The following is a 21,436-nucleotide window of genomic DNA, read 5'->3' on the forward strand; positions in this document are numbered from 1 at the left end:
AAAAATGAGAATTTATAACAGGACAAACTTCAGGTGCTATAATAAACATTTTATCCTCCTCAGAACATAATTAGCTTTAAATCTTTAGAGTAACCTACTGAATCACAAGAAGACATATCTGAGACTTTTAGCAAGAAAATATTTCACTTTTCTCTGTGACGCAGAAAGCTCCTAGAAGTGCAGAAAGCTAGAAAGAAGCTAAGGAAGAATTAAGAATAGAGAGGGTCTCAAGGGAAAGAGACCAAGAGAAATAGAAAGGTACTTTTTTTCAAGGCATTTTGCCATCTGTGCCTCTCCAAAGATGCCAGGCAGCTCCCAGCCCGAGGGTGAGGGAGCTCTTCTCACACACCCTGGAAGGCAGCCCATCAGGCCTCCCCCGTGGGAAGACAGAGAGCAGCAGATGGGATCCTGCAATTGTCAGGAGGTTATTTGGAAATGCAAGGCCATGAGGTGGGTGGTGCTCACTGTTACTCAGTTAACCTTTCCTTCCTTTCATTTTTCCTTTAATGAACTCTTTAATTTTAAATGCTGGGTCCCCTCCCAATACTATTCATATCTGCTTGTCCTTTTTATTTTCTTCATTTTAAATCTCTCTTTAAAAAAAAAAACAAAAACTTGCTTAATTTTCCAATCTTATGTTTAAGAAAGATACAGTTGCAATTTTCTATCAAAAATTTTGTAGCTGTGGCCCAAACAGGACAAACTTCAAGCATTAAAAAATGCTGTATTATTGAAAAATGTTCTATACGTCGGCAGAGCAAAGAATCAGTATGCTTCTACAGAAAGTGCTATAGAAAACTGACAAACTTAGAAATTTATTGATATGTAAAAATCTTATTGCTCTGGTCCTTTCCTAAATTTGGAATGATTCTGTTTTATATTAACACACAAAACCCACACTTTTAGTCAATATCCAAGACTTTGTGGAAAAATAACATTTTCATAATTTTTAATATTGGATATTTTATATACAATCTTCTATTTCTGTGTAGTCACAAGAACCATCACAACTGTGTATGTCTTTAAGAATTTTTTTTTTGAATATTATAGAGACAATACATTTGGGACATATTTTGCTTTATTTCTAAGCTCTTAATAGTACTGCAAGCATCTTCTGAAAAATCTATTGAAATAAATTTTCTCTAACTTCAAAATCTTTTCATTTCTATTACTGTCACTGAGCATCAAATCATGGTTCCTTTTTGTCATGACAACAGGCACTTTCTACTCTAGACCTGGGCTTTCAGTGCCAACATCATTAAGAGATTCTTCAAATTACTTTTAAAATGTCTCTTTCCCTCAGGATTTTCACTTATATCTAATTAGACTACTTACTCTATGCCATGTAATTCCTGTTGCCAAAACTGCTAAATGCTTCCATAAGTAGGAGAAGGGCATTAATGGAGCAAGACAGATGTAATGTCACTGGTTAAAAATAGAAGTGTGAAGCAGATGCCTTAATTATAAAGCTTATTAATTCATGCTGTTAAAAAAACTTGGCAAGAGTTCTTATAAGATATCTAACCTTTCCAAATAGCAGTATATTGTTTAAAACTTAAAATATATGTTTTCAATAAGCAATATTGAAGTAATCATTTTGCTAGTAATTTAACATCTGCATTTAATACCTATAATTATTAGTTACAAGTCACACATAATTTTAAACTAACTCTGCTTCTTGATTGACTTTTTAAAAGTATATATCTTACATTTCAATGTTTTAAATTTTTTTTACAGTTGGAATTAAATCATAGGAAAAGGATAAAATGTCTAGGGGAGGAAGGAAGGAATAGAGAAGAGTTCTAAAGAGCTACTTTCTATAGAACCTGAAAAAATTAATCTCGTTAAATTTTAATTTTGTTTTCTGTATATTAATATTTATGATAAAGGGTTGTTATAAACAATGTGCATTAAAATGCCTTTGTAGTAGGTGCTCAATAAAAGGTAGTAGTTATTATTTAACAGATATATTGGAAAGACAATATTTAAATAAATGGGTTATTATTATAGAATAACATTAGTGAAGAGACAGAGTCTCAATACAATCTTTGGCCTTACACCTAGAATATAGTATTTTACTATCACCTAAAAGCAATGACATCTAAAAATGTAATCCAGGAACAGTTCAATTTCTTGGGAAGAAGAGACAGTAAAAGAGAAGTCTTAAAAGAGGTGTTACAAAAAAAAAAAAAAAGGCAATCGTGAAAGTGCATTTTCTTTTTCAGTGTTGACTGAAATAAAGATTTATATACAGGGTGGAGCTAAAGCAAGTTTAAAGTTGTGAGTATGTGAGTTTATTCTAGTATTATTATTTATTAATTACTGTATTATCATTCACACAAATAACTTAAACCTAGTTTTGTCACCCTGTATAATAGAGTAATAATCAACAGGAATAAGTTCCTTTAAGTATAACAGACTGTCACCTAAAGAAAAGAAGACCACCCTTCCCCCAATATTCTGAAGGATAAAAATATTCCAAGTATCTTGTGGGCCAAGAGAAAAAAAAAAACTCATGCCACAAAGGTCTAATCATAGTCCTTGCCTTCCCTGATCTGTAACGGAATGGTCATCATCTATCACACCAAATACGACAGGCACAATTCCATCTCCTCTTTTAGTTCTTTAGTAGTTTTATCATTAATAAATTCATTCCAGCCCTTTTTGAATGTATATATTTTTGGCCTATATTATATCCATCAATTGAAGTAATAAATTCTCTGAGTTTATTACTTGCAGGATCAGATGGAACTTCCTACTAATTGAAAAAGTTACTCTGTTCAAGATCTAAAGAGGGCCTCCCCTAATACAGTTCATGATTTGAATTTCAGTTACATCGATTCAAAGCCTTTGCCTTTCCAGACTGAAATGCCCTATTCACATATCTTCTATCATTTGAGTAGTTCAGTTGGACTCACTCAAATATTCTCTGTGATGTTCTTTGATGTGGGGCCAGGAGATATGTATATAGCAAATCTCCTGCATAGGGAAAATTAATATGAAAGACAGAATACTATTATATGTTTTATTTCGGAGACTGTTTCTGATGATGGGCAACATTCTGCTGTCATTCTTAGAGCATCATACTGAGCTGGTGACCTCTGTTAGTAACAACACCCAAGTGTATTTTATAGTTTATTACCATGGCCCACAGTTTATCTATGTATTAACACACACACACACACACACACACACACACACACACACACACACACACACAAAGTTTGTCAATAATGTTCCATTTCTATTTCCTATCTCTGGCCTCTACAGAGACAAGAGCCTCACACATTGTAGGCACCAAATATATTTTGAGTAAATCAATAATGGTCTGTGGGTAGAAATGTAACAGATAAAATTTAATATACACAAATGTAGAGCAACATTATTAAGAATAAAACATCTAATGTATGCATGTTTCACTATCTGCTTGAGATATTAAGACACTTTCATTTAGCACAGGCTCCTTACTATTTGGAAGAGTTCAGTTTTCGTCTTTACACTCAAGAAATTTCCTGTTGCCTCCATCCTTCAGTTAAAAGGGTGATATTGTCAGTATAATTATGGAAACTTCAAGGCCAACCATAACCCATCCAAACGATAGAAGAAAGAGGGTAGAATTCAGAAGATAGGGTATAAATGTACCTAATTATGAAATTTTTAATCAAACCTGACAACTTTTTGCTATGAAAACCTGTGTGAGAGGGAAGTCTACGGTTTCAGGAACACTGTAAAAGGAAGCATACCGTGAAATAAATGATCTGATTAAATAGTTCCTCTTTTATTTTTGAAATAAAATATTTTTTCTGGTAAATATTAATATGGCAATAAAATTATACCTGTACTCAAAAAAATTCTAATTCTTATTTTAGAAAAGTTGATAGTAACATACATAATAGCCAGATAAAGACTGAGAATTCCAACTATTTTAAATAAAGGAAAAACAACTCAATGGCCAAGTATGAAATTCTAAATATACATGTTTATCTTCTTTACAGAAATGCCTAAAAAAAGATACTAATTATCCATTACAAATATATAAAACCTAGAGATCATTTGAAACTATGTTTTTATGTCAACTGAAGAGAATAGGTTTATGTATTTTTAAACACTTGCTAGAAGTCTGACTCAATGTTTTAATATTCTTTTTTCATGCTATGGTTATGATCCAGATTATTTTTCTCTGTGTCAAAAATAATCACACCGCAACATATTCAAAGGACTTAACAAAATCATAAAAATCAAAATTTCTATACTATCATTAATACAACCTCCACCCCCAAAACACAGAAGTTAAATACAATATGTAACCTAAGAAATAATGAGAAAATTAAATTGTTAAAAATATTACAATAAAAATATTACAATAAGTTCAAAGCAATACTCAAGAGAACAGAAGCTTTTCTGTTGTGATCTCAGGAATCCTTAGTGTCTCTTAATTAATAATTTTTAAGAAGTTTTAAAATGACTTCAGAAGCATCAGTGTTGTATCTTAGTAGTAAAACGAGACACTGAAGTGGAGAAGTTGTAATACTGAATTGTTCAAAAACATAATGTGACATAATTAAGTATCATAAAAACGAAACCAAAGATAATGGAAGTGGGCCTTGAAATATCAATGTTACCCCGCTGCTTGTCTTTGCTCTGTGTTGCGCTCATCATCCTTTTCTCTAAGCTCCTGTCATCTCCAGCTTCCTTCTCCTTGTTTTAAAACCACAAGGAGATTAGTATGTATTTTTTGGAAATGAGAGTAGAGAAGATAATGAGGCTATGTGAGTCATTTAGGAATTCTGGGTGTGAACAGAGAAAACGTTTTAAAAACTTCTCAATGAAAAATGATTTCAGAAATTGCACTGTAATTACTTCAAATACTATCTTCGTTATTATTTAATGTTTCTGTTAGTATTCATATGTTTTCTTTTGAACAAAGAATAATTCCTAGACAAGAAATGAACAAAACAGTCGTGCCTGTAGATCTCCTTGTCAATGTGAGTCCCACAGTTCTATGTCCCAGTGTCCTCATTCAAAAAATTCTAAGTTATTACAGCCTTAGGTACTATAAGAAATTGAGAGTTTCTTGGACTGAGCACCATAGCATAAAGAGAGTATATTATTGTTGCTGTGGAAATTATAAAGGGGGTACAAGTGAACCATACTTGCTCATACTTGTATAAATACACTATTATCTTATATACATTGGCAGATGATTTGTTTAGTTATTCACAAAAGGGTTTACTTAATTTTAATAAAAATATAGGATGAGATCAGCTAACTACTTTTAGGCAGTTTAATGTTGGAAATAGGCTGTTGAAAAGATGTGGATAGACCTCTTGTTCTGATCAATGCCTTTTCATTGAGAAGACTGAAGAAAATAATGACTTAATTGCCTTTGTGCTATATACATTTTTCGTCTATTTTAGTGAGGTTGAGGGGAATACAGATGTGATAGGTGTATGGTTTTACCAACTTCCTTTACAAACAATGTGCATTCAGTCTGAACGTGACATACTCTGTATCTTCCACCTCAGTATCCTCTCTACCTCATGGCGTGTATGTGTGTGTATGATGTAAGAAGCAGCATAGTACAGTATTTAAGAACCCATACAGCGGAAAATTGCTAGAATAGTGCCTGGCACATGAAAAGTACTTAAAGGTGTTTGCAATAATATATGAGTTCTCAAGGTAGACAAACACTTTTAAATATTGGATTAAAAAATATATGAAGGTAGGTAAATATGAAAGACAATTATATTCTGAAATCTCACAGATACTAGTTTAAGAGGCTTTCCTAAATTGATTAACCATTATTTTACTGTCTTTATCCCAGATAAATCTTGTTTTTATGAATCTCTGGGAAATTTTTAATAATGCTGCAAACTCATTCTTAGAAATCTAAGAAGGCTTTTTAATACTCTTACTTTAGAAATGAATTTTTAATTTTACAAAAAAACCATTTTTCCTCTACTTTAGTCCTCTAGTCTTTTCTACAGAGCAAACAATAGAAAACTGATTAACATAGGAGCCATCCATTCATCAGTTCATTAACAAATATTTTTTGGGTTCACTGTAGCTATACTTAGCCCGATGCTGCACAAAATCTATTCACTTGTGTCTCAAAGGGAAAACAATGAAAAGGTGAAGAACTGTTAATGGGATACTAGAACCTATTAAGAATGATAAAGCAATTGGAGAGGTATAAAAAAAGCTAGTAAGTGAACTATCTCAGAATCAGTGAGTAAGAGAAGGACCATAAAGACCAATGGTCCTGAACTTTTAAAAAAGGCACCAACACACCTGAGGGGTAAGATAATATAGAATATTTGCTTGTAACACACTGTTTTTTTGCCATGTATAATGTGCACTTTTTTGCCCAAATTTCTGAGGGAAAAATAAGGATGCGACTTAAACATGGATGGTACTAATTTGTTACCAGTACATAAAATTTCTTGTACCATAATGTTAAAAAGTAAATGCTAAAATTCCTTTATGATACAAAAAACAAGTATCCAAATATAAATTTAAAAAACTGAATTAAGAAATTAAAACGAAAGACTTTTTTTCCTGAAAGTTTGGGCCAAAAACATGGGCGCACATTATATACGGAAGTGCATTATACATGGCAAAATATGGGTATATCCTGATTACTGTGCCAATAAAGTTATATGGCAAATTACTATACTTAAACTCAACAAAGACAAAAATAAATAAATAAGGCATATATAGTATGCAGAAAGGAAGACAGAAAAGTTACTTCTAATAGTAACTTTAACTTCAATTTTTTTAGAAGGGGAGGAGGTGAGGAGTTAAACAGCTTTTCTGGTATTAATTCTAAGAGAACTTAATCATGTGGATCCTTTTGTAAAGAAACTTCAGTAACACCATGGATTCAAGAAGAATTACCCTAAAGAAGTAATAAGAAGGGCTTTCAATATAATACAGAGAGATTATTATATTGAAGGTAGGGTGATCACCCAGCTGCTGAGGATAGCCCAGTTAATTCCTATTATCCAGGCTTAAATATTAATAGAGCCCCATTCCATTCTCAGAAGATCCAAATGTGGATGACATATTATGTGGTCACCTTATCTATGGGGAACTTGGTCCAGACATGTTGCTTTAGTGATCTTGTTTGACAGACGAAGGACTTCATAAATAGTTTCTGCCAAATTTCAAGAGTAACTGGATGGCAACAATTTAAGATGCATATTAAGTGAAGGTGCTGAATATATAAAATACAGTCTCTTTATATTAAAAAAAAATGCAATAATAACACGAAACTCACACTTAGAATTGACAGCAGTTCTTCAGTACTGCATTCAGGTTTCAAGCGCTCCTTGAACATTTTAACTGTTTGGTGCTTCAAATAATAATAAGAGGCAATTCGGCCATATGTCAGAGGTTCAATGCTCCGGTTATCCTATTTCAAATGAAAGATAAAGTGACATAAGCAAAAATGACAATAGAAGTGTGTACATTTATAAAATTAATAATTAATACTACAGTTGTTATTGCAAAAATTTTGTTAGAAACTTTTTGGTCATCACTAGAAGCAAAAGTCCAACTGTTAAAAAGCTAAGCCAACTTTTCAACAGAAATTTATGTGACTGAGTCATACCTCTCCAATTTCAATACAATAGGAATGTTCCAATTCGACTAGAGACTTCTCAATCAGATGAGACAGAAACTTGTTCACAGAATCATGGCTCACATCACTCAAATTGTAGTAGCTAGAAAATAAACAAGGTTTCAAGATATTCTCTATTAAAATTATTGCTTCAGTTTCATATTGTTCTTTTCAGAATTAAAAGAAAAACAATTACATTTACAGCAATTCAAAGAAATAAAGCAAATGTGAAAACCATTCCATTTTACAGATCAATATACCCATACTAAGGTTTGTTGACACTGATGAACCATGACAATACCTTGAAAATATGTGAAACTAGCAGATGAAGTTCAGCATCATATGAAAAAATATACTAACTTTCCATGCTCCAGTCAAGGCATATGATGGCTGAACGGACAATGAAATGAAGACGCTTACATATGCTGTGTACAAGAGACTCACCTCAGATCAAAAGACAAACACAGACTGAAAGTAAAGGGATGAAAAAAGATATTTCATGAAAATGAAGACAAAGTAAAACAAAAAAGGTAGGGTAGCAATACATATACCAGATAAAATAGACTTTAAAACAAAGGGTATGTAATAAGAGACAAACAAGGATGCAGCAATTCCACTTTTGAGTATTTATCCAAACCACCAAACTGAAAAAGACATATACATCCATATGTTCGTTGCAGCATTATTTATAATAGTCAAGATAAGAAAGCAACCTAAGTGTCCATCAATAGATTAATGAATAAAGAAGAACTAGTGCATATATACAATGGAATATGACTCAGCCATAAAAAAGAATGAAACCTTGCCATCTGCAACAACATGCATGGACCTAAAGGGTACTGTCTTGAGTGAAGTTAGAGAGAGAGACAGAGAGAGAGAGAAATGCCATGATTTCACTTACAGGGAATCTAAAAAACAAAAGAAATGAATAAGAACAAAGACTCACAGACATAGACAGCACTTTGACAGTTACCAGATGGGAGGGGGTTTGGGGAATGGGTGAAAAAAGGTGAAGGAATTACGAAGTACACAGTGGTAGTTACAAAATAGCCATGGAGATACAAAGTACAGCAAAGGGAATATAGTCAATAGTATTGTAATAACTTTATATAGTGTTAGGGACTAGCTTTATTGGGGTGATTGCTTTGCAAAATATGCAAATATCTAATCACTGGGTGGTACATCTACAATTAATATAATATCATATGTCAGCTGTAATTGAAAAATAAAAGCTATTTTAAAAATCCCCCTCAAAACAGAAGTACTAACTTTCCAGTGTTAAAACTGGCCTTACTTCAGTTTACACATTAACAGCAAACTAAACTTATGTACCAGATATAAAAAAGTTGAGAACATTATATATAAATATACAGTTCTCTTTTATATGTAAGAACCCATCCTCAGTAACTTAACAACACTCCAAACTATTGATTTGGGTGGAAGATGAGTTCTTTTAGGAAATATAGTCAATTACTATTCTCCTAATGCTTATGGAGTAAATGTTATGATAAGACTAGAAGGGACATCAATCACCAGGCTAACAATAAAGCAGTTTAACCAAGCTCCTACACAAAGAAACAGAGATTCAGCTCTGTGTAATTTCCAAGCACAAAGCCTAAGGACATACAATTCACCTGAATACCTCTCTCCATCTCCTAAAGGTTTTTGGCAAATTCCTAAAATCACCAGAAATCTGTGTCTGGGAAGAGATCCAAAAGATGAAGGGCTGCCCCCACAGTCATGACAGATCCCTAATTCTTGCTGGGTGAACCCTGTACCCTAGTCAGCATGAAAAATTTATACGCCCCGACTCCATTCAAATCAAGGAATAGGAGTGGAAAGTGGCCTTAGAGAAGAGATGGATCACTGAAACCCCAGGATAAGAGTTTTGCATCTGTACAGGACTGGGAAGCGGATATTCAGAGCTTGAAGAAAGTGTTAACAATCTTAATTTGAGATGCCTAAAGAAAACAATAATCTGTCAATGTGGTCATTTTTCCCCTTTCTTCAAAGGGAAATATTGGGGATCAGTATACTATAAAAATTTGTTTTAAAATATACAAAGCAGGTCTTAAATCATGGTAGAATATATTTTCATTTGAAGGGGAAGTTAGCATAAATGGCCAGGTATAACCAAATAAGTGTCCACTAAGGATTAATAATAGGCTATTTGGGAAAATAACTGTAAATCATAATTATATGCTGAGGATTTTGATTTTTATTAAAAAAATTGGCAGTCAGTAGAACAATTGACTTTCCTAGAAAAGTTCTTGTCATAGATCAGAATTAAGCTATACTTATCAATGAACAAACAGATAAGTTTTGAAACCAGTGCTGTCATTATCTTCAACAAAACGTACCAACTTTTATCCAACCAGGCATAAATGAAAGTAAAAATCTAGCATTAGAAACCATTAGAAAATATTTTCTTTATCCTGAAAAATGACTAAGAAGTATTAGTTAGAATAATCTCTTCTTCTTTAGAGATGAAAATAAAATTCTTGTCATTCAAAGCCCCATCAAGGAGACAGACCCCCAAAGCCATTTCCAAATTACAGTTGACCCTTAATAACTCAGATTTGAACTGTACCCGTCCACTTACATATGGATTATTTTTAATAAATACTGTAAATGTATTTTCCTTAAGATACTCTTAACATTTTCTCTTGACCTTACTTTATTGTAAGAATACAGTATATTATGCATATCTCACAAAATATCTATTAATTGACTGCTATGTTATAGGCTAGACTTCTGGTCAACAGAAGGGTACTAATAAAGTATTTGGAGAGTCAAAAGTTATACAGAGATTTTCAACTGCATGGGGCGGGGCGGGGGGGTCAGTGCCCCTAACTTTTACATTGTTTGAGTAGTATTTATATATTTTGTCTTTCATTTTTTTCTCAACAAATAACATTTATCAGACAAACTTTCAGCAATATAAGTCCTTACTTTGGTTTTAGTTAACCATGGTCAACCGCAGTCCAAAATATTAAATGGAAAATTCCAGAAATAAATAATTCAGAAGTTTTAAATTGTGCATCATTCTGAGTAGCCTGATGAAATCTTGCACCACCCTGCTAAGTCCCATCTGGGATGTGGATCATCCCTTTATCTACTCTGTCTAAGGTACCTGCCCATTAGTCACATAGTAGCCATGCTGTTACCAGACTGACTGTCACAGTACTGCAGTGCTTGTGTTCAGGTAACTTTTCTTTTATTTAATGGTAGCCCCCAAGCATAGGACAGGATTAGTGATCCTGGAAATTCATATATGCCAAAGCGAAGCTAGAAAATGATCCCTTAAGTGAAAAGGTAAAAGTTCTTGACTTAATAAGCAAAGGGGAAAGTCAAATGGTAAGTCACACGCTAAGGCTGCTAAGATCTGTGATAAGAACAAATCTGGTTCCCTCGAAATTGTGAAGGAAAAAAAAATGTGTGCTAGTTTTGCTATTGCACCTCTAAAACTGCAAAAGTTATGGCCACAGTACTTGATAAGTGCTTAGTTAAGATAAAAAAAAAAACAACACTAAATTTGTGGGTGGAAGACATGAAAAGAAAATGAGTTCTAACTGATGGCAATTTATTGTGCCAGAAAGCATTGAGCCTACACTAAGACTTCAGCAAGAAATCCCCTGAAACGAGTGACCACTTCCTCATAATTTTCATTAGTATATTTTCATAATTCTCCTATGTCATTATTATTATTGTCGTCAATCTCTTAGTGTGCCTAATTTATAAATTAAACTTTATGTCCAGTTTCAGGCATCTGTTGGGGGGTCTTGAGTGTAGTGCCTAATTTATAAATTAAACTTTATGTCCAGTTTCAGGCATCTGTTGGGGGGTCTTGAGTGTAGTGCCTAATTTATAAAATAAACTTTATGTCCAGTTTCAGGCATCTTAAGTGTATCTCCATGGGTAGAGGAGATACTACTGTATTTGACATTCATTTGGCTTGATAGGCCTACAAATTTTTTCAACACTTTTTTTCAGGTATCTGGACAAATATATATATAAATATATATATTTAATAAAGTTATTTCTAAGTTAAAAAGACTAGTGAAAATGTCTCCAGGACACTGAATAAATGCTATCATTTATAGAGTATGAATGAAGCTATACAATTAAAATTATAGAAGACCTAATGAAAATAATATTGCCATGAAAAACAAAGTTCAAAATTCTATTTTTATCTATAAATTTATTACATCATTTGAAAACAAACCAAAAAAAACTCATGGATTTTGCTACTGATACCACAAGCCATTCCCTAATAAATATAGTCAGAAGGCCAACTTTATCACTTAATGATTTAGTAAATAAATTTGGTATACTTACAAATAATATTTAAAACCATTTATAATAAAAACTTTCCTTTAAAAATTATAGGTTCTTTTTAATATTTATTTGATTTACTTTTTAATGTAGTTACAAGATATATCTTGATGGTCTAATATCTCTTTTCATGTTTATTTAAGTATATTGGAAATATTTTTAGACTAATTTCTAGCTTTTATCCAGATAGCATACAGTTAGGATAAACATTTCTTAAACATCTAAAATAAATTGCAAAAAAAAAAAAATCAACTAAAATTGTGTCTCTGAGACGATTATTATCTGATGTTATCTGACGATTACAATGAAATGTTATCCATAATCTAACTTGCTAGAAGTTAACAACTTTTTGAGCAGAATAACTTTAAAAGCTTTCATTGATATTTCTTCTTAATGGAGTTCTTTTTGAATGCACTCATCAACATTCTTGTTGACTTGCATAAGAAAAAAATTACAAAATTTAAGTAACTGAACTGGCATTAAGATTTATTCAATATCAACATATTTCATCCTTAGAATTTCTAAGGATAACCTAGAATTTAGAAATCTGTAAAATTCTTTACTTTAGGTATTCTGGCATAATTGACACCTTTCATTTATTTATAAAAAATAACAACTTTTAAATATAGAGAATACTAGTTAAAATATTATATTCAAGAATACAGTAATAAAATCTCAATAATTGAAATACCTGTCTCCTATACAGCCAACACACTCTAAAATGCACCTATTTTTGTTAATAACTGTGTTGATTTATATCAAGTATTCTTTGTTAATATTTCAACTGAGATTCTAAGGATTCTTAAAGCATTCTCAAATACTTATAAAAATTAGATAGTATTACATCTTAATTAGACATATAATTTACAAGACTGTTAAATAATACAACTGAATATAAAGTTTTTTTTTAGGTTAACAAAAAATTTGAGAGATAATATAGTCTGACACTTAAAGGATGGAGTTTATATTTACATGATCTTTATTAGTAGCATTAAATGGCCTTCACTTCTACCACATGAACTTTTCAGTTATCATGCACTTTCGAACCTAAATAATTATAAACATTTAGCTTAAAACATGACATATAATTACAGTAATCACTTGACTAACTTGAAAAAGCATGCAACAGTTAAGTAAAAAGGTTTGTTTTCATGTTATACTCTCCACAGTACAAAATTTATAATTTACTCGTTATTTAAACAGAAATATTACACAACTGTTTAATTACTGATAGAGTACAAAGTATTTTCATGCTCACTGCATTGAAGCATCAAGTCATTATCTTCTATTTGCCATAAACAGACTGCCTACCTTTTTGTCAGCATGTTATTTCATTTATTTCACAGAGAAACCCAGTTTCACAATAATTGACTTGTCAGAAGCTCTAATTTATGAGGCTGAGCTCTGTAAGATTTCTCTATATTGGACTCAACCTGCACACAAGCAGGGTTGAATATTTACAATGCTGTTAACAGGTGCTGAGTTGTTTAATGATTCTAATAGCCAGAAGCATACTGAGAAAGCCAGCGGGATCACAATTACAGGCTGTTTGAACACAACAATTACTAGTCCCCTGAGAGGTGTGAAAGTCAAAGGCAGTTTGATACTGACAGCATCTAGCACATGGGCTAGACAAGCTAACTTGTATTAGCAGTCCATTGGGAAAAAGTCGTAACAAACCTCTCCCTATCATAAAAATTTACAAAGTTCATTACATTTAAGCGATCAAAAAGTAAAACAACTTTAAAAAATTATCTTTAAAAAATCTTATCAAAGGACAAACAAGAATATCACATATAAAACCTCAAGTTATTTTTTTCCAACTTTAAAAAGGATAAAATTTCACAAGTTGAAAATAAGAAATTCTATTGTAATGTAAAACACAGATAAAGTTACACCAAACAGTTTGGATTAATGTGAATAGTGGCAGCCATTTCCTATTTGGTTTATGTAAACCTGGCCAGAGATCTCGATGGGAAATTTTTCATCAGTATTGAAATGCTGCTGCTATAACTGTCAGTACTGGGAAGTCATTTGTTACAGCACCATGTTTTTTTATGTTCAGATTATGCAGCAGTAATAACGACAGAAATAATGAAAGTGGTTGCAGGAACAGCTGAAACTACAACAACATTTTTTGTTCCAGAAATATTTAAAAGCTTTCTCAAGGGAAAACAGAGAGTAAAATTGAACATACAAATTGATTCCAGAACTCAATTTAGAATAGATTATATTTCATGATGCACCAGTACATGTGTTTATATATCTGAACAAACTAATGTATGTCTGTCTGTCTGTCTGTCTACATATGTTTATACATATAAATATGTATTTTTATACAGGGCTATATGCCTATATGTATATACTTGCATATACATATCACACACCCAAGAATATAAACTGACAATCTTTCAGCATGACTGTAATATAGCTAATGTCTTAGATTTCAATCGCTCGTTGCCTTATATATTTTGATGCTATTTTTTAGTTTTCTAAAAATATGTAAACTACTATAATTTTATAGTGATTGTGTTTGTTATCAGTATGAACCATTCCTTGTCCTTTTAAGTCTTTTTTGCCTTGAATTTTGTTTTGTCTGATTTTAAGTCTTTACCTATTGCTTTCTCTTTGCTATTCTCCTTCATATTTCCTTTGAATTCTTAAATCCCAAACTTTCTATATCATTTTGATGTAATATGTTGCTTATAAATTGTTTAGCTGGGTTTAGGAAAATAATCTAGAGAGTTCCTGTCTTTCAACAGGAAAGTTTAAATCATTTATAACATTTATGATTATAATTGACATGTTTTATGACATAAAAACACCCTATCAATCGTCTGCTCAAAACCCCTACAATAGTTCCCATTTCACCTAGAATAAAAGTCAAAGTCCTTGCCATGGTCACTAAGGTCCCACATGACTTGTACTACCACTGACCCTCACATCCCTAATCTTATCTCTGCTACTCTCCATCCCTCACTCATTCTACTTAGCCACACCTTCTCCTTGCTGAGATGCCTGCCCTAGAGTATCTCCTGTTCCTTTGACCTAAAATGTTCCCTATATAGTCAGGTGGTCAACTTCCTCACTTCTTTCAATTTTTGTTCAAATGTCAGTACCTTTTAAAAAATACAATATTAACTATAGGTCACCATGCTGTATATTATATCTGCAGAAATTATTTATCTGATAACTGAACGTTCGTACGCTTTCACCAACATCTCCCTTTTCCCCCTGTGGCACATTTAATGAGGACCACTCCAATTCTCCCTACCCTCTCCACCCTCTGGCTCCTTCAATCTTCCTTACCTTGTTTTTTTTTTCCCCAAAGCACTGACTACATTCTAACGTATTTTTAAATTTACTGTCTTTGCTAAAAGAATATGAATGCCATGAAAGCAGAAACTTTTGTTTTTATTTTACTAATACACCTTCAAAAGGCCTAGAGTAGTGTCTAGCACATAGTAGATACTTATAAATGTTTACTGAATTAAAGAATATAAATTTAATTTTTAAATGCCTACACATTATCATTTTAAGGAGACATTTTTAACTTTTGAGATTGGAGATTGCTACTTATATTGATACTACCTTCCAACAGAACATAATATAATTGCTAATCATACGTTTTTGTTTTTTACAATTGAAGTATAATTGACATATAATATTGTATTAGTTTTAGATGTGTACCATAATGACTTGATATATGTATATACTGCGAAATGATAACCAAAAATAGCCTCGTTAAAAACCATCACCTCACATAGTTACAAATTATTTTTTTCTTATGATGAGTACTTTTAAGGTCTACTCTCACCAATTTTCAAGTATACAATATAATATTAACCATAGTTACATACTGTACATTATATCCCAGAACTTATTTATCTTTGGAAGTTTATATCTTTTGACTACTTTTACCCATTTTTCCTACCCTAACCCTCCACCTCTGGCAACCACCAATCTGTCTTCTATTATCTATGAGTTCATTTTATATTTTTTTGTTAGAATCCATATAAAGTGAGATCAGAGAGTATATGTCTTTCTTTGTCTGACTTATTTTGATTATCATAATGACCTCAAGGTCCATCCCCATGTTGCGATGGCAAGAGTTCCTTTTTTATGGCTGAATCTCTCTCTCTCTCTCTCTCTCTCTCTCACACACACACACACACACACACACACACACATTTATACATCCACACATACTCTATCGTCCTTCTACATTCATCTGTTGATAGAGACACTTAGGTTGTCCCCACATCTTGGTTATTGTAAATAATGTTACAATGAACATGAGGGTACAGATATCTTTTTGAGATAGTGATTTCATTTATTTTGGACAAATAACCAGAAGTGGAATTGATAGGTCGTATAGCTCTATTTTTAATTTTCTGGCTTCACCAATTTACAACCCACAAGCAGTATGCCAGGGTTCCCTTTTCTCCATATCCTTATTAACACTTTACTTTTTGTTTTAATGATAACAGCCATTCTAACAAGTGTGAGATGATATTTCACTGTGGTTTTGATTTGCATTTCCCTGATGATTAGTGATGTCAAGAACCTTCCATGTACCTGTTGGCCATATGTGTCTTCCTTGGAAAACTGTCTATTCAGATTCTCAGACCATTTTTAAATAGTGTTTCCCTCTGCCTCAATTTGAGTTGTATAAGTTCTTTTTATAGTTTGGGTATTAAGCTCTGATCAGACACTTAACGTGCAAACAATTTATCCCATTTTATAGGCTGCCTTTTCATTTTGTTGATGGCTTCCTTTGCTGTGCAGTTTTTTATGTTGATATAGTCTCGGTTGTTTATTTTTGCTTTTGTTGCCTTTATTTTGGTATCAAATTCAAGAACTCATCACCGTACCCCCACTAAGTTTTCTTTCTAGGAGTTTTATGGTTTCAGGTCTTACATTCAAGTCTTTAATCCATTTTGAGTTGATTTTTCCATATGGCATAAGATAATGGTCCAGTTTCATTCTTTTGCATGTGGCTATCCAGTTTTCCCAACACCATTTATTGAAGAGACTAACCTTTCCCCACTGTATACTCTTGGCTCCTTTGTCGTAAATTAATTGCATGGGTTTACTTCTGGACTCTCTTCTGTTCTGTTGATCTATGTATCTGTTTTTGTGGCAATACCATATTGTTTTGATTACTGTGGCTTTGTAATATAGTTTGAAATCAGGAAGTGTGATGGCTCCAGCTTTGTTCTTCCAAGATTGCTTTGGCTATTGTGGGTATTTTGTGGTTCCATACTAATTTTAGGTCTACTTATTTTATTTCTGTAAAAAATATCGTAGCTCTTTTTAAAAAAACTTATTGCTGTACTTCTTCTGGACTGTTTAACTCACATGGCAATAGCACAGGCATAAGTTTCTACTTCAGAATACTAACGGAAGTTTTAATCTTAACAAAGCCAGGTATTTCAAAATATGTATAGATGGCTACTAAAGGAACTGGCACACAACTTGGTATAAGAGTGGATAAACTGCCACCTCCTAAAATTAACTGAAGTACATTTATCAATATATGACCAGACTTTTATGACTGTTAAAGCTTGGATGGGTATAAGGGGTTGGGAGGGCACTCCATGCAGGAAGGGGTTGGGAGGGCACTCCATGCAGCAAAAACACAAAGGTGAGAGGAACTTTACTTGGTGTGTGTTAATGTCTCCTCTAATCTATACTAACGCCTTTGCGTGTGGTAGTGCAGGATAAATACTCAACTCTCATTTGGAGCAGCAAGAGAACAGAAAAAGCAGCTGCCAAAACTAAGTGACCTACATTGATGCATCAAGATGATGTACCCTTCTGACTCTCAGTCCCAGAATTTCAACCTAGAAAAGATGGCCATCGGTAAAGAAGGGAGGCAATGAGAACTAAGGAAAACTCACTCACTCACATGGGTTACACCCATATTAGCAGGAGACCACCTAAACTGTCAACACCCAAGAAGTTCTTTGGCTCAGAGGTGCGGTAAAGTTTTTTAAGTGATAACCCTCAAGATTCCATCTTTGTCCCCTGTGCCAACCTCCCTAAACTTCCTGTTCTGCCCCTAATGACTATGGTTTATTATAGTAACATGTAGATATTTTCACCATAATATTATTACATAGAAGGCAGTCTGTAATCAGAGCACCAGGGAAAGATGCCTACTCTAGATCCCTCTCAATGAGATCCCTATCCCAACTGATGCTCCCAACTGTGGGTCTGGGCTCAATCTCACTTTCATGGTTGAAAAAGTATAAACATTGGTCAGTCTCATACTCACTATCTGAATTTAAAGACAATGTTTTCTATGTCTACTAACTAAACTTTATCTAGTTCCCATCTCTAATATAATACATTTAATTTCTGATCAGTACTGTCTGACGGTTTGCAACTTAGACTAGACTAGGGTTGGACAGAAAAAAGGTCAAGCAGATGGAGAACTAAGGAAGCAAGAAGAAGAAAATTTAAAAAGCAACTTTGAGGTTGGAAGTCAAGGTAAGCGGATGCAGAATAATAATTAACAAAAGAAGGTAAGATTAGAGGAGAATTTTGATATACGATTGATCCAGTATAGACATGTTGAGCTTGAAATGATGGTGGGAAGACTACATGACAACCTTCAGAAGGCAGGTGGAAAAATGAAACTATAACTTGATAGAGAGCAGACAAGAGCAACACAGTTTGGGGTCTATCACATACTGATGATATTTTAAACACAGAAGGATCTCTAGAGAAAAACTTCTTAATATTATGCATTGAGAAGATCACAACATCACAGTATTCTTGCAAAAAAAAAAAAAGGGCAAAACTTGAATTTAGGAGTAAGTATGCTTAAACTGAACCCAAATTAAAGGACATTCTATTATATAAAATAACTGGCCACTATTTATTTCTCCAAAGTGTCAAGGTTAGAACAAACAAAGATGGATGACAGAGACTGGAGTGAACTGAGAAGACAGAAAGATTAAATCAATGCAGGATACTAAATTGGAGTCTAGACAGAAAAGGAACATTAGTGGGACAACTAATGAAATCGCAATGAAGCCTATAGAGTAGTTAATAGTATTGTAGAAATACGAATTTCCTGATTTTGGTAACTGTGCCATGGTCATGTAAGATGTTACTACTTGGGGAAGCTGGATGAAGACATTCAGTGCCTCTTTGTACCATTTTTGCAGTTTTTTTAAAATTTCAAATTGTTTCAAAATGAAATGTTAAAATTCTTTTAAGAGAAGGGGATGAACACACAAAGTTCACTATATCTGTGGATTCAGTAATGAACTATAATTTTTTAAAGACCTCAGTTTGCCTTAGAGAATTATTCCCTTGTTTGCTAGTCAGACAAGCTGACAGAAATGATTGTGTTCTTAGAGCCTAAACTAGACATTTTAGATGGTACAGACAAACGATTTTCATCTCATGGCACATGCAAACTAATTATTAAAATTCTGTAGCACACCAAAAACTATATATTTTGCTGACCTGACAAAAAATAGGTATTACTTTGATACGTTCACACCAGACACCTATTGTTGTGTTGTCTGTTGTCATTTTTTATTTGACAATCCAAGGGAAAAGGGGTCAGTGCCCCTGACTAAACAGTCAAGTATTGCTTGTTTTAAAATCTTTTGCAGCCCACCAAAAGTGCCTCTTGCAGCGCACTGGCTGAAAATCACTAGGGTAGACCGATGACGCAATTGGAAGGGAGCACAAGAAAAGCAGCTCACTAATCACATTAATTATGTTCTTCATAATTAATACTGAACTTGGGTTTTAATTTTTTTATTTAATTCTCAACATGCCCCTGTGAGGTAGGCTATTACTCACTTTACAGATCAAGAAAGTGAAGATGAGAGAGGTGAAGTGACTCAAGGATGCAATTAGTAAAGGGTAGCGCTGAAACAAGAATCAGTGTTCTGATTCCAAGTTTAAGGTTCTTTCTAGCACATTAATTGCCTCTATTCTTATGATATAAAAAACAAATATATCTGTGGTTACACAGCAGGCCCTCCCTGACTCTAAAGAAATAAAGAGTTGTAAGTCAGGAAATTTAGGTTTCAAGGCCTGGCTTTATCACAAAGTAGTTATGGGATCTAGGGCAAGTCACTTTAAGTTTCCAGTCTCCCTTTCTTTAATATGAAAAGCAAAGGTTAACTAGAGTAGATGTAAAGTGTATTCTATTATATTGTACAGTTCTACAATTTTAATCCTGTGATCCACTTACTAAAAAACAAGGCAGTGCCAAACAGCGATCAAATCTGCAGTCATGTTCCCAAATGATATTTTGTATTTAATCCAGAGGTTCCAACGTTTAAGAAACTCTAAGCAAAATATCACCATGTTCTCAAACTCCTATGTATGTAAGTGAAAATGGTGGTGGAAAACAAACAAGTCTCTTAGGTATCAACAGATGAGATTTAGGAATAACATTTTTCATCATGATTTCTCTGTTTGGCATTTCCTCTAACTCATATCAGGAATGTCCCTCACCTTTGACTTTCCATTCCCTTTCCATCTGTCAGGGTCCTATTCACCTATTCATCTTTCCCCTATTATTAAATAGCTTCCTAACTGGTCTCCTGCTATAAATGCCCCCCCCCTTCCAGCTCATTCCCTAGCATAGCGTTGTAAGTGTTGAAACGAAACAAAACGTACTTTGGTGACGTTAAACCATGTTTAAAAACTCCCAGCCTCACAGACCATAGGGTCAGATGCAAACTCCTTGGCACGGCATACAAGCCCTTTACTCTCTGGTTCTGTTTACTTTCTTGTTTCCGTGCTCTCTATGCTCCTGCCACATCACACTTCTTGGTAGTCTGTAAACATACTTTCAAGCCCTGAGGGCCTTTGCTCATAAAGGCCTTCCGGCCTTTCTACCCCTGTTCCAGATTCAAATCCGGCTGAAGTGTCAACTCTTCTGTGAAGCTTTCACTCTCATAGACTTAAATACATTTCTTTAGAACTCTTATGGCTTATATTGTAATTATTTATGTATGTTTCCCCACTTTAAAAGATCATCCCTTGAAGATAGTGGATGATGTACACTTGTCTTTATGTCTCTGTGTTGAGTATAAATAACATCTGGCAAATAGGTGATGAGTGTAGATCTAACCTATATTTCCTGGAGTAAAAGACACTCCACCACAACTTCCCCAATTTTATTTCCTCTTTTAGGGTCCTTATTGACCCTTACAAATGCCTCACAAACTCAATCACTACCAGAAGTTGAACACATTTCTGAATGATCAGTTAGTTTCTCCCTAAGTGCTTGAGGGTATCCTAAATTAATTAAAATAAGCTAAGAAATAAATGTATATAATTATTCATTTTCTAATATATCATAATATATTGTGATCATATCAGAGACACCATTTGATTCTCTGGGCAAATTCACACATCCTGAATGTCCAAAGTTCTGACTTTTTTTGTTATGTACCTGAATTTAGAGATTATTACTTTGAAACATATTTTCTTTCAGTG

General features: G+C 33.3%; 1 protein-coding gene across 1 annotated transcript in view; it reads right to left on the bottom strand.

Moving 5' to 3' along the window:
• Positions 1-21,436, bottom strand: part of ASCC3 (activating signal cointegrator 1 complex subunit 3) — a 314,121-nt gene that overhangs the window by 69,171 nt on the left and 223,514 nt on the right. Inside the window, exons 35-36 of the mRNA XM_054569760.1 lie at positions 7,613-7,724; positions 7,280-7,414 (exon numbers count right to left, since the gene is read on the bottom strand). Coding sequence (XP_054425735.1) covers positions 7,280-7,414; positions 7,613-7,724 — 247 coding nt within the window. The remainder of the gene's footprint in view (positions 1-7,279; positions 7,415-7,612; positions 7,725-21,436) is intronic.

Source organism: Pteronotus mesoamericanus, unplaced genomic scaffold, assembly GCF_021234165.1.
Source record: "Pteronotus mesoamericanus isolate MK-2021 breed Mesoamerican mustached bat unplaced genomic scaffold, CSHL_Meso_final contig_20, whole genome shotgun sequence".
Lineage (NCBI taxonomy): Eukaryota > Metazoa > Chordata > Mammalia > Chiroptera > Mormoopidae > Pteronotus > Pteronotus mesoamericanus.